The 12,368-nt window shown below is 45.1% G+C and overlaps 1 protein-coding gene across 1 annotated transcript in view; it reads right to left on the reverse strand.

The window, feature by feature from the left end:
* Positions 1-2,799: 2,799 nt before the first annotated feature.
* The window catches only part of AMACR (alpha-methylacyl-CoA racemase), a 53,025-nt gene continuing 43,456 nt past the window's right edge, over positions 2,800-12,368 (reverse strand). The window contains exon 6 of the mRNA XM_075343519.1: positions 2,800-3,351. Coding sequence (XP_075199634.1) covers positions 2,942-3,351 — 410 coding nt within the window. The 3' untranslated portion in view covers positions 2,800-2,941. The remainder of the gene's footprint in view (positions 3,352-12,368) is intronic.

Consider the following 12,368-nt stretch of genomic DNA (forward strand, 5'->3'; position numbering starts at 1 on the left):
GACCCCCACAGGCCCCCAACACAATGTGATGGACCCCATAGCACCCCAATACAGTATCATCCCCAACAGCCATTAAAAACAGAATGATGACCTCCCCACAGATCCCCAACAATATATGATGGACCTCATAGCACTCCGAACAGAGTATGATCCCCTTACAGCCCTAAAACACAGAAGGATGACCCCCACAGATCCTCAACAATATATGATGGACCCCATAGCACCGCCAACACAGTATGATCCTCCACAGCCCTCCAAAGACAGAATGATGACCCTGACCATGATCCTGATGAGATGACGGATGATGTCCTTGATTATCTGCTCCCAGACCTGGATCAGAACATTCAGTGTCCCCTAGCAATCTTTGGTGCTACTTGGTGACGTTTTATGCAATGATACCTACTGTCCCCAAGGTTCTCAATTGGAATCAGGCCTAGGGAACATGAGAGGCGATGACTGGCATTAAGCTGAGAATGCCTACACACACGGACCACATAAGGTTAACATTGTCCTGCAAGAGGAGAAACTCAGGACTACTGCACCAGCGTGAGGCCTGACAAAAGCTCCAAGGATTTTATCCCAGTACCTAGCAGCAGATTACCATCACATGGAGGTTTATGAGACCCTTCAAGGATATTTTCATTGTTGACCCACCACCAAACTAGCCTTGCTGAATGGCGATGCATCGAGCAGAACGTTCACAAAGGTGAAGTTAATTCTTGATAAACACGTGGTAACAGGCTTAGAACTAAGCTCAGGTACACACAGTACTACACACAAAGCTGGCATCTGCTGAGGCGGGCCTTGAAAGGAAGGCCTTGGGTGATGATGTCAGAGATGTTTGCCAGGTGTGAGGACATTCTGAGGATTATTATGAGAATTATGACATTCATACATATCACTCAGCTCTCCCTGTACATCCACCCAACCCCCTGCAGCGCCAGAGATCAGCCACTGGTGGAGGTGACAAATTCAATTAGGACAGTTCCTGAGCCAGCACACCCCCTGCGGAGTGAATTGTCCAACTCCGGATGGAGGCGAAGATTTACAAGTGCTCTCCAGTCTCTATGTTGCTCCCACAAATAAGATAGGCACATCTTCAGATACCTGACATCCTGATGCACGTCTTACAAATTTCCGCTAAATTGTAAGATGTGTGCAGCCCTCAATAATTAATAACTCCTCGAAGGTAGACCACAGACATATCATATTTCCTGTTTATGGAATAAAGAGAAATATAATGGTCATATCTTCCATGTAAGACGCTCAGGGGCGCAGTTATGAAGAAAACTGAAAATCTATATTTCCCTGGATAAGTAGAAGGCCAGGCCAATCTGAGGTCTCAGGTGGGAGGGGACATGGAATGTGGCCATATTTATAACCGCAGAGCAGACATCTTGTGTTGTTATTCTCTGGGGTGGTCTTATGCGATACACATGGGAGAAGTCCCAGGAAACTTGTGGCTCCACAGCGCCCCCCTGTGCAAGCCACCATTCATATTCATAAGGAATAAGGTAATTGACCCATCTGCATATCTGTTTATAATCCATATCTTATCTGTAACTGCACTTCTGATAAATATTCTGTGAATCCATCTTGTATACATAGTATCTAGTGTACCCTTAAGGCGATTAAATATAAAATTTAAACATGTTCTGTTTCTTTTATCTTGATCCCGAATCCCATGTCTGTGAGTTCGGCTTAGTTTTACACACTACCTGGGCTGGTATCTGGCCTGATATAGTACTATTGTACCATCACCCATTCCCAGTAGACTGTGAGCCCTCGCGGGCAGGGTCCTCTCTCCTCCTGTACCATCACCCATCCCCTGTAGACTGTGAGCCCTCACGGGCAGGGTCCTCTCTCCTCCTGTACCCTGACCCATCCCCTGTAGACTGTGAGCCCTCACGGGCAGGGTCCTCTCTCCTCCTATATCAGTCTGTTTTGTATTGTTAAAGATTGTTGTACGTATACACTCTTTCACTTGTAAAGCGCCATGGAATAAATGGCGCTATAATAATAAATAATAATAATAATATAGTCCTGCTAACAGACCAGGCCTATATCTAACGAGGACCTGTTGGCAGTCTACCGCATTGTACCGGACCCGCAGAATTCTGTTCCACTAGGACTAGTGGAAAGTTCCTGTTGGCCTGTCGGGGTTGTGCTAAAGCTGAGTGCCGCACCGGAGGTTGCATGGCATACTTGGTTCCACTCCCCGTGCCTGCGGGGACAGGAGGTGTCAATGCTGGATTGTGCTAAGCAGACCTTACGTACCACTTGGGGGCGTGGAACGTTGCGTGTTGGCGGAAGTGACAAGGTAGTCTCGCATGGCCCCGACATATTAGAGACGTCAGGATGGGGCTGCGAGGTGTGGTTTCATTACAGGGTCGTGACCAAGCGGAGGAATGTCTGAGTGACTCCCCCGGCTGTTCGTGACACCAGATTAGGAAAGTAACCTGGTTAGAACCAGTGCAGAAGGAGCTGCCATATTAGAAGGCAGCTAGGCCCGGTGCTAGAGTTAGGAGAGGCGAGTAACACTGAGCTGGTGGGTGGAGACCAGCTGCTATGAGGTTTCCAATACACGGCACACACAGACATGAGGGATTCCTGCCTTCCTGTCTCAAGGTAGTACATATTCAGACGAAGCATGGAAGACGTTACACAGGAGGACCTATCTGTGAATCCAAATCTGGTGTGAAATAAAATACCAGAAAGCAGCAGCAACATGGGTGACATGAGCTTTGTGTGCTCCTAAATAACACAATACAAAAAAGTACAGAAAAAAGAAACGAGATATAAAAAATACTGATTTTAATAAAGTCCCATTTGTCAAATATAGATTGTTTTATAGGTTTTTTTTTTCAATACAAATCAACAGTAATGAGTTAGTTATTACTTATAGATGACACGGCTGCTCGTGTCTTCCGCGTGTTTGAGGTTAGAGCTGAGATTTCGGGTTAGGATGTGAAATTATTCCAGAAGATTGAAGATCAGAAATTTCTTTAGCACTAAAGCCGGATTCTGCTAACACTTCATGTGTATGCTCCCCGATGAAAGGATCCCTGCTGGAGGAAGGCGCTGCGGGGGTCCTGGAGAGCAGCGGAGCCGGCCGCGGACTCACATCCCCTTCATCGTTAGTGAAGAAAGATCCTCGCTCTTTATTGTGCGGGTGGATTGTGACATCGTCAAAGGATAAGACCGGCGTCACGCAGGCGTCTGTGCCATCGAAGATCTGACACCACTGCTCCTGCGTCTTCTCCAAAAACTTTACGGCAAATTGCTTCTTCACTTCGGCCCAATCGGAAAAGCTCATCTGGTCGGGAAGATCGGAAGGATCAATATCGAGTCCTGCGGAGTAAAAAATAATATCAATATCATTTATATCACTTATTGGTATTCTATCAAAGGGAGTCTATATAACAAATACTTATTGGGGGTGATGTCAACTTCCAGCCGACCACCCCACCATCTTGTCAGTGGAAAAAAGGGCATTAATCCAGTTCTGCTTTATTCTCTTCTATCTGTAAGGTCGTCCTAACTCTGAAGTCTGGAGCCATAAATTGCAAAAGGAATTAGGCAAAGTCTTATTAGCAATTGTACCTGAGCTGCATCTGTTTGATCATCCAAAGACCTAAGCTGTAACTGATTGCCGAAGTTAAGGCGTAATGGCCTGGATTGAAACGTGAACCCCTTAGATGTCACAGTCAATAGCAACTGCAGCAGCTAGGTGGTTAGACAAACTTATGGCTCTCAGAAAATGGAAATGTAATTAAAGAAAAAGTGTTTTTCATGTACAAAAGGGGTAATACTTAGATTGAGCAAAATGATTTGCAGGACTCTTGTCCAGGGGTCACGTCAAAAGTCTGTGATGGCGAGACCAGAACTATAAAATTTTCTATGGTACTACTATGTTACTCCAAAAATAAGACAGGGTCTTATATGAATTTTTTTGTTCTGAGGGCTAGGGCTTATTTTCAGGGGATGTCTTATTCCCCCCCCCCCCATAAACAGCAATTTACATTTATTCTTGAACCAAAAACTCAACATTTATTCAAATATAGTCATATCACATTCTAGAACATCAACATAATTCTCCAAACCCTGTGTGTGTCTACCTATCTACAGTCATATGAAAAAGTTTGGGCACCCCTATTAATGTTAACCTTTTTTCATTATAACAATTTGGGTTTTTGCAACAGCTATTTCAGTTTCATATATCTAATAACTGATGGACTGAGTAATATTTCTGGATTGAAATGAGGTTTATTGTACTAACAGAAAATGTGCAGTCCGCATTTAAACAAAATTTGACCGATGCAAAAGTATGGGCACCTCAACATAAAAGTAACATTAATATTTTGTAGATCCTCCTTTTGCAAAAATCACAGCCTCTAGTGGCTTCCTGTAGCTTTTAATGAGTTCCTGGATCCTGGATGAAGGTATATTTGACCATTCCTGTTTACAAAACATTTCCAGTTCAGTTAAGTTTGATGGTCGCCGAGCATGGACAGCCGCTTCACATCATCCCACAGATGTTCAATGATATTTAGGTCTGGGGACTGGGATGGCCATTCCAGAACATTGGAATTGTTCCTCTGCATGAATGCCTGAGTAGATTTGGAGTGGTGTTTTGGATCATTGTCTTGCTGAAATATCCATCCCCTGAGTAACTTCAACTTCGTCACTGATTCTTGCACATTATTGTCAAGAATCTGCTGATATTGAGTTGAATTCATGCGACCCTCAACTGTAACAAGATTCCCGGTGCCGGCATTGGCCACACAGCCCCAAAGCATGATGGAACCTCCACCAAATTTTACTGTGGGTAGCAAGTGCTTTTCTCGGAATACCGTGTTTTTTTGCCTCCATGCATAACGCCTTTTTGTATGACCAAACAACTCAATCTTTGTTTCATCAGTCCACAGGACCTTCTTCCAAAATGTCACTGGCTTGTCCAAATGTGCTTTTGCATACCTCAGGCGACTGTTTGTGGCGTGTTTGAAGAAACGGCTTCTTTCGCATCACTCTCCCATACAGCTTTTCCTTGTGCAACGTGCGCTGTATTGTTGACCGATGCACATTGACACCATCTGCAGCAAGATGATGCTGCAGGTCTTTGGAGGTGGTCTGTGGATTGCCCCTGACTGTTCTCACTATTCTTCTTCTCTGCCTTTCTGATATTTTTCTTGGCCTGCCACTTCTGGGCTTAACAAGAACTGTACCTGTGTTCTTCCATTTCCTTACTATGTTCCTCACAGTGGAAACTGACAGTTTAAATCTCTGAGACAACGTTTTGTCCTTCCCCTGAACAACTATGTTGAATAATCTTTGTTTTCAGATCATTTGAGAGTTGTTTTGAGGAGCCCATGATGCCACTCTTCATAGGAGATTCAAATAGGAGAACAACTTGCAAGTGGCCACCTTAAATACCTTTTCTCATGATTGGATACACCTGCCTATGAAGGTCAAAGCTCAATGAGGTTACAAAACCATTTTAGTGCTTTAGTAAGTCAGTAAAAAGTAGTTAGGAGTGTTCAAATCAAGAAATTGATAAGGGTGCCCATACTTTTGCACCTGTCAAATTTTGTTTAAATGCGGATTGCACATATTCTGTTAGTACAATAAACCTCATTTCAATCCAGAAATATTACTGAGTCCATCAGTTATTAGATATATGAAACTGAAATAGCTGCTGCAAAAACCCAAATTGTTATAAAAAAAAAAAGGTTAACATTAGTAGGGGTGCCCAAACTTTTTCATATGACTGTATCTATTTATCCTTCTATTGTGTGGTGTGATGGGATAACCAGGGACCAGGACACCTAAACTGGTCCTCAGGCTAAGGAGACAAAGCGGTCCCTGATCCTATAGATACGTCTAATGGTGACAATGTCTGGGCCACCTTCCTACACCTGCAGCTGACCAGCTCTGATCTAGTATCCCCTCCCTATCCCAGGAGGGGCCGGGACAAGAGCGTGTAAGCATCAACTGTGATAGACAAACAGGGAAAACCAAAACTCGATCACACAGCACGCTCACACAGAGGTATTAGACAACAAGTCATAAAGAGGGAAAGAGCAGGGAGGAAATAATGAGAAAACTCTACAACGTCATGCACAAAGTGATACAATTACCAGCAGGATGCAACAGCAGACGGGCCAGTGTAGCTAAAGCTATAGTTGGCATGGGAAGAGAAGCTCCTCCATCTTAAATATTCGAGGAATGACTATCATAGGTCTCCTACAACTTATGAGCCAAGAAGAAATCAGCAGGCTAGCAGAAATGAACTTCTGCAAGTCCAATCACTTATGAGAACACAGCTGGTGGACGCCTGAGCCTGTCCGTGTAACTCAGAAGCACCAAAAAAAAGGGATAGAGGAGTGTCAGACTCTGCAGTGTGAACAGCGTCAGATGCCGCCATGACAGTCGGCGAGTTTAGAGCCAAACACCGTGTGACATTTATATATATCTCTTATCTATCCAGACATCCATCCATCTACTATCTCTCTACCCTTCTATTATCAATTTATCCACACACGCTCATACACACTGGGCATGCATACCAGCCTGTCTCCTCTTCAGCTTTAGACTCCGGCAATTAAGAGACCTTTGGTCACATGACTGAAGTCACCGAGGGTCCGTAAACCATCTTAAACTCGGAATACAAATGTTGGGGTCCCTAGGAGAGAGTGTTGGCCCTGAGAAACTGTGCAGTTTGACTCCCCCTAGGAGTGACTGTAACTAGGGCTTATATTTAAAGCATACTACAAAAATTCAGCAAAATCATGCTAGGCCTTATTTTAGGGAAAACATGGTATTAGCTGATGTCTCTTCTAATTAGTAGGCCTGGAGCAACATGATCGTTCCTGCAAAATGTGGGAATGATATTGCAGACTTAAAAAAAAAAAAAAAAAAAAAGGCACCAAGTAGACAAGAAAGTTTTGCAGGGCTACAAACAGCTGGACCAGTGTCCTGTGAATATTTTTGGTCAATTCTAATAAAAAACAAAAAAAAAACTAAAAAAACAGAAACAGACTAATTACTGTGATTCCAAAATAACATCATAACAAAAATAATGTTATATACGCTGCAAGGTGAATATTAAAAAATATATAATGCATAAAAACTAAGCTGTAAGGCGGCATTCACACTACGTTTTTTTTATATGCGTCATGAACGTTTTTTTGCTGTAAAAACAGATCCTGCTTTTACAGCAAATAAACGCATGCAAACGCATGTGTTATTTTGCAGGATCCTGTCACTTTAAGTTTATGGGCGGGCATTGGAGTCATGTGGTCAGGAGTCAGTGGAACTGAACGTGATAGACTGGGAGCCGGCATCTGACAGCTGCGGAGGCTCGTAACCAAGGTAAACATCGGGTAACTTGCTTGGATACCCGATATTTACCTTGGTTACGAGCATCCGTAGCTGCTATGAGCCGGGCTGCCTGCTCCCTGCACACGTAACTAACGTAAACATCGGGTAATTAGGAGAAGCGCTTTGCTTGGTTACCCGATATTTACCTTGGTTACGAGTGTCCGCAGCTCTCAGGCGGGGGAGAGAGAGGGAGGGGGGAGAGACAGAGAGGGAGGGGGAGAGAGAGACAGAGAGGGAGGGGGAGAGAGAGACAGAGAGGGAGGGGGAGAGAGAGACAGAGAGGGAGGGGGAGAGAGAGACAGAGAGGGAGGGGGAGAGAGAGACAGAGAGGGAGGGGGAGAGAGAGACAGAGAGGGAGGGGGAGAGAGAGACAGAGAGGGAGGGGGAGAGAGACAGAGAGGGATGGGGAGAGAGACAGAGGGAGGGGGAGGGAGAGGCAGAGAGGGAGGGGGAGAGAGAGACAGAGAGGGAGGGGGAGAGAGACAGAGAGGGAGGGGGAGAGAGACAGAGAGGGAGGGGGAGAGAGACAGAGAGGGATGGGGAGGGAGAGACAGAGAGGGAGGGGGAGGGAGAGACAGAGAGGGAGGGGGAGAGAGAGACAGAGAGGGAGGGGGAGAGAGAGACAGAGAGGGAGGGGGAGAGAGAGAGAGAGGGGGAGAGAGGGAGGGGGAGAGAGGGAGGGGGAGAGAGGGAGGGGGAGAGAGAGACTGATCACGCCAGGCTGGTTTCTGGGCATGCTCAGTAGAGCAAGCAGGATCCTGTCTATCAGCATGCCAGCGTTCACATGCGTTTGCGTGCAGTATAGTCAGGATCCAGCAATTTGCAGAAGTTGGACGCAGCTCAAAAACGCTACAAGTAGCGTTTTAGAAAAATGTTAAAAAACTGCAAGTCGCTGGATCCTCACTATAACGCACGCAAACGCATGTGAACGCATGTCGACGCGAGTCCATTGCAAATGCATTGAAATGAAAACGCATTTGCACTGGATCAGTTTTTGCCTTAAAAAAAACGTTCAGGACGCATGTTAAAAAATCGTAGTGTGAAAGCAGCCTAATTCCCATTCTCATTTATCCCCCAGAAAAAGACTAAGGCCCGCTTTACACGCTGCGATATCGTTACAGAGATCGCTAGCGTGCGTACCCGCCCCCATCGTTTGTGCGACACGGGCAAATCGCTGCCCGTGGCGCACAAAATCGCGCGAACCCATCACACATACTTATCTGCCTAGCGACGTTGCTGTGATCGGCATCACAGCGACGTCACTAAGTGGCCGCCCAATCAAAGTGGAGGGGCGGAGACGAGCGGGAAGTAAAATCCCGCCCAACTCCTTCCTTCCTCATTACCAGCGGCCGCAGGTAAGGTGAGGTTCCTCGTTCCTGCGGGGTTACACGGAGCGATGTGTGCTGCCACAGGAACGAGGAACAACATCGTCGAAGCAGCAGCAACGATATTTGGGAAGAGGGGGTGATGACACCGATGAGCGATTTTGATCGTTTTTGCGACGATTCAAAAATCGCTCATAGGTGTCACACGCAACGACATTGCTAACGCAGCCGGATGTGCGTCATAAATTCCGTGACCCCAACGACTCCGCATTAGCGATATCGTAGCGTGTAAAGCCACCCTAAGTTGTGTCACAGAAATGTGCCATAAATAATACAAGTCATCCTGCAAAAAAACAACTGGTGACTCCTAAAATGCCATAATGAAAAAGCAAAAAAACAAAGTTAGGGGTTTAAAGGGTTAAAAACAAACGGAACATTCCATACAATAAAGAACATTCCAAAACTCCGCACATAACAGTCACAAGTTGCGTTTGTACTATACGACGGCTGATCTGCCCCTGGCGGGATAACACCACGTCTTATAAATGGGCTTCACGTGATTGCCGGAGACAGGAAGAGTCTCATTCAGGTTTATCAGCCGCGTCTCCCCCCTCCCCCCACTCCTCCTGTCACACAGAATATATCTGGGATCTGGTTCGGAAGGCGAGCGCTCAGCCTTCATATCCGCAAAATAAAAACTTTAAAGGCTACTTAAGTAGAATAACAAGGGTACACGGCAAACCCAAAGCCTCGCCGGGACCGACAACAAAGTAATCTAGTGTGTCGTGTTCCTAGAAGATAACGATGAATCACACGAACCTACTTCACACTGACGCCAAATTATTCCATTGACACAGAAAGTGGATTTATTGCTGCAAAACGGCAAAATAATTTCTACGCTTGTGCTCAACGCAATTAGATACCGGGCAGAAAATGACTGAGACTGTAAAATGCCGCTAAGGAGATGAAATCTGAAATTAGGGATGCCCAACGGCTACCGAACAATCATGAAATGTAGGAAAATTACTGACGAATTAATACATGGGAGATAAGAGGGAAAGTAAAAGGCTCTACCGAGGATGGAGCGCGACCTCCAGTCATGGGGTCCTACTAGACCCGAATTTGTTCTGACAACCTCAAACCAAATTTATGGTATTTGGCCAGTTGTAAAAGTAGATCACAACAGAGGCCAGGAAAGCGAAATTATTTTCTGGACATTTTGTCACTCATTGAAAGGATACAGTCAGCCCCTCCTGAGCTGATAACAGAGAGAATGCATTGTCTTCCAGACAAAGAGGAGACATAGACTTCAAAGGTCCCACACAGTTTAGAGATAAGTCCGTAGAACCCGCTAATTTATTTGGGACTGGCATAATATCTTATGTGACAGAACAGTATGTGAGGATGAAGTGACCTGGGGTGATCTCATGAGATCATCTCAGTTCACTGCAGTGGTTCTCACAGCAGTAGGTGAGACTGCGATGACTGCACTCCCTGCTAATAAGGATCGATCTGTTCTTCATTGGCTGGGACAGTGAGTCTTGGAAGGTCACGGGACCTCTTTTTGGATTACGTCACACTTTGGATTAGGGTTTTTGCAGGAAAATAAATTTGTGAATGAGGGTGTCTTTTGAATTAATTTCTTTTATTTTCTCTTTTTATGTCTTTCAGATTTGCTTTTGGGGACTGCCGTGGGACATCACTATGGATTACAGTGGACTTTTTTTTTTAAATACATTTTTAATAAATTGATGAACGAGGGCTGTAGATGGGATTTGTTTGTTCAAATAAAATATTTTTTTTCTATTTCGACTGGACTAGTAATAGGGGTGTCTGTTAGACGCCCACCCATTACTAATACCAGGGCTTGATGCCAGCTAGCAATTCACAGCTGACATCAACCCAATATATTACCCCATTTGCCACCGACCAAGGCAACGGGAAGAGCTGAGTACAACGCCAGATTTGGCACATCTAATAGATGCACCACCTCTTGGGTGACTGAAGGCTGCTATTTTTAGGCTGGGAAGGCTCTAGTAACCATTGCCCTTCCCAGCCTGACAGTACCAGCCCCCAGGTGTCTGCTTTACCCTGGCTGGCTATGAAAATTAGGAGGGACCCCACGCCATTTTTTTAAAAAAATGATTTGAATAAATAATTTAGTTAATAGATTGTCCAAGGACAAAAGTGAGCGCTAGATCCAACCATTCACTTAAGATTCTGCAGCTGGTTTGTAGGCAAAAAAAACCCCAAAATTGCCTGGATACAACCAAATAATAATAAAATGGAGATTTTTCATAAAGAAAAAAGCTCACCAACCAGCGCTGAATAATAAGAATATTTGATATAATTAATTTTTTAATCGACAATATAAAAAATATTGACACTGCTACATATGATAAGAAACAAAAACAAAAACAAAAAAATACAACCAAGAGAAAATATCATAAATTGCACTATCGTGGGGCCCCGGCCGGTGGCACCACGTATATTAATAATAAATGTGGGTAAACTAGAGATCCAAACAAGAGAAAAGGATTTTTTCTAGAATATCCAAAAAATAATGAATAGTTTATCCGCCCAAGGGGGAGGGGGGGGGGAAATAACACATTCGTGCTAGCTCGTATGTGAGGGCAAAGGTTCCTTCTGGCGAGTGTTAGTGCACAGGTAAATCCTTCAAAATTAGTTGAATAGTGCTAATATCCACGCTGCAAGTTTTCACGGTTCCATGAAATAGGATTAAATATGCCGCGCTCCTACCGCAGATTCTGGCAGGCAGAGGAATCAGTGCCCCAGAGACTCGTTACAAGTCTCGGTGTAGATTACCTGACACCCGCGCTGGCATGGGAACTCAGTGAAGTATGGTCCTTGCGTGGAATAACTCTTACACCGCTGAAGAAAAGGGAACAATGCCGGGTTTGGATTTTGAAAAAACCCCTTAGGTCCAAGCAGGATATTGGTTGAAAGTTGCTGAAGTAAGCTTGCACCGTCCCAGGACATGGATTTCTCCGTGCGCCTTACTCAAATATTCAGTTGCCAGTAAATCGGCAAAGTCCGTGATCGGTAGGAACAAGTAGACAACTGTGTCCACTTCACAATATTACACTGAGCTAGATCCGACGCGCGTTTCGGGGGCGTCACCAGTCCCCCTTCCTCAAGGATAGCTCAGTAAATCCATTAAAGCCTGGCGGCATGATGATCTCTGCAGCGCGGTCCCTGTGCCAGGAGATAAGGTAGTGTGAAACCTGCCGTCAGCCTCCGCCGCTCCCTATAGAATCCCGGAACCTCTGCGGATATCTGGGGATAAACAGCACAACCCTGTATATTAATATTGTGAAGTGGACACAGTTGTCTACTTGTTCCTACCGATCACGGACTTTGCCGATTTACTGGCAACTGAATATTTGAGTAAGGCGCACGGAGAAATCCATGTCCTGGGACGGTGCAAGCTTACTTCAGCAACTTTCAACCAATATCCTGCTTGGACCTAAGGGGTTTTTTCAAAATCCAAACCCGGCATTGTTCCCTTTTCTTCAGCGGTGTAAGAGTTATTCCACGCAAGGACCATACTTCACTGAGTTCCCATGCCAGCGCGGGTGTCAGGTAATCTACACCGAGACTTGTAACGAGTCTCTGGGGCACTGATTCCTCTGCCTGCCAGAA

The sequence above is a fragment of the Anomaloglossus baeobatrachus genome, chromosome 1 (genome assembly GCF_048569485.1).
Source record: "Anomaloglossus baeobatrachus isolate aAnoBae1 chromosome 1, aAnoBae1.hap1, whole genome shotgun sequence".
Lineage (NCBI taxonomy): Eukaryota > Metazoa > Chordata > Amphibia > Anura > Aromobatidae > Anomaloglossus > Anomaloglossus baeobatrachus.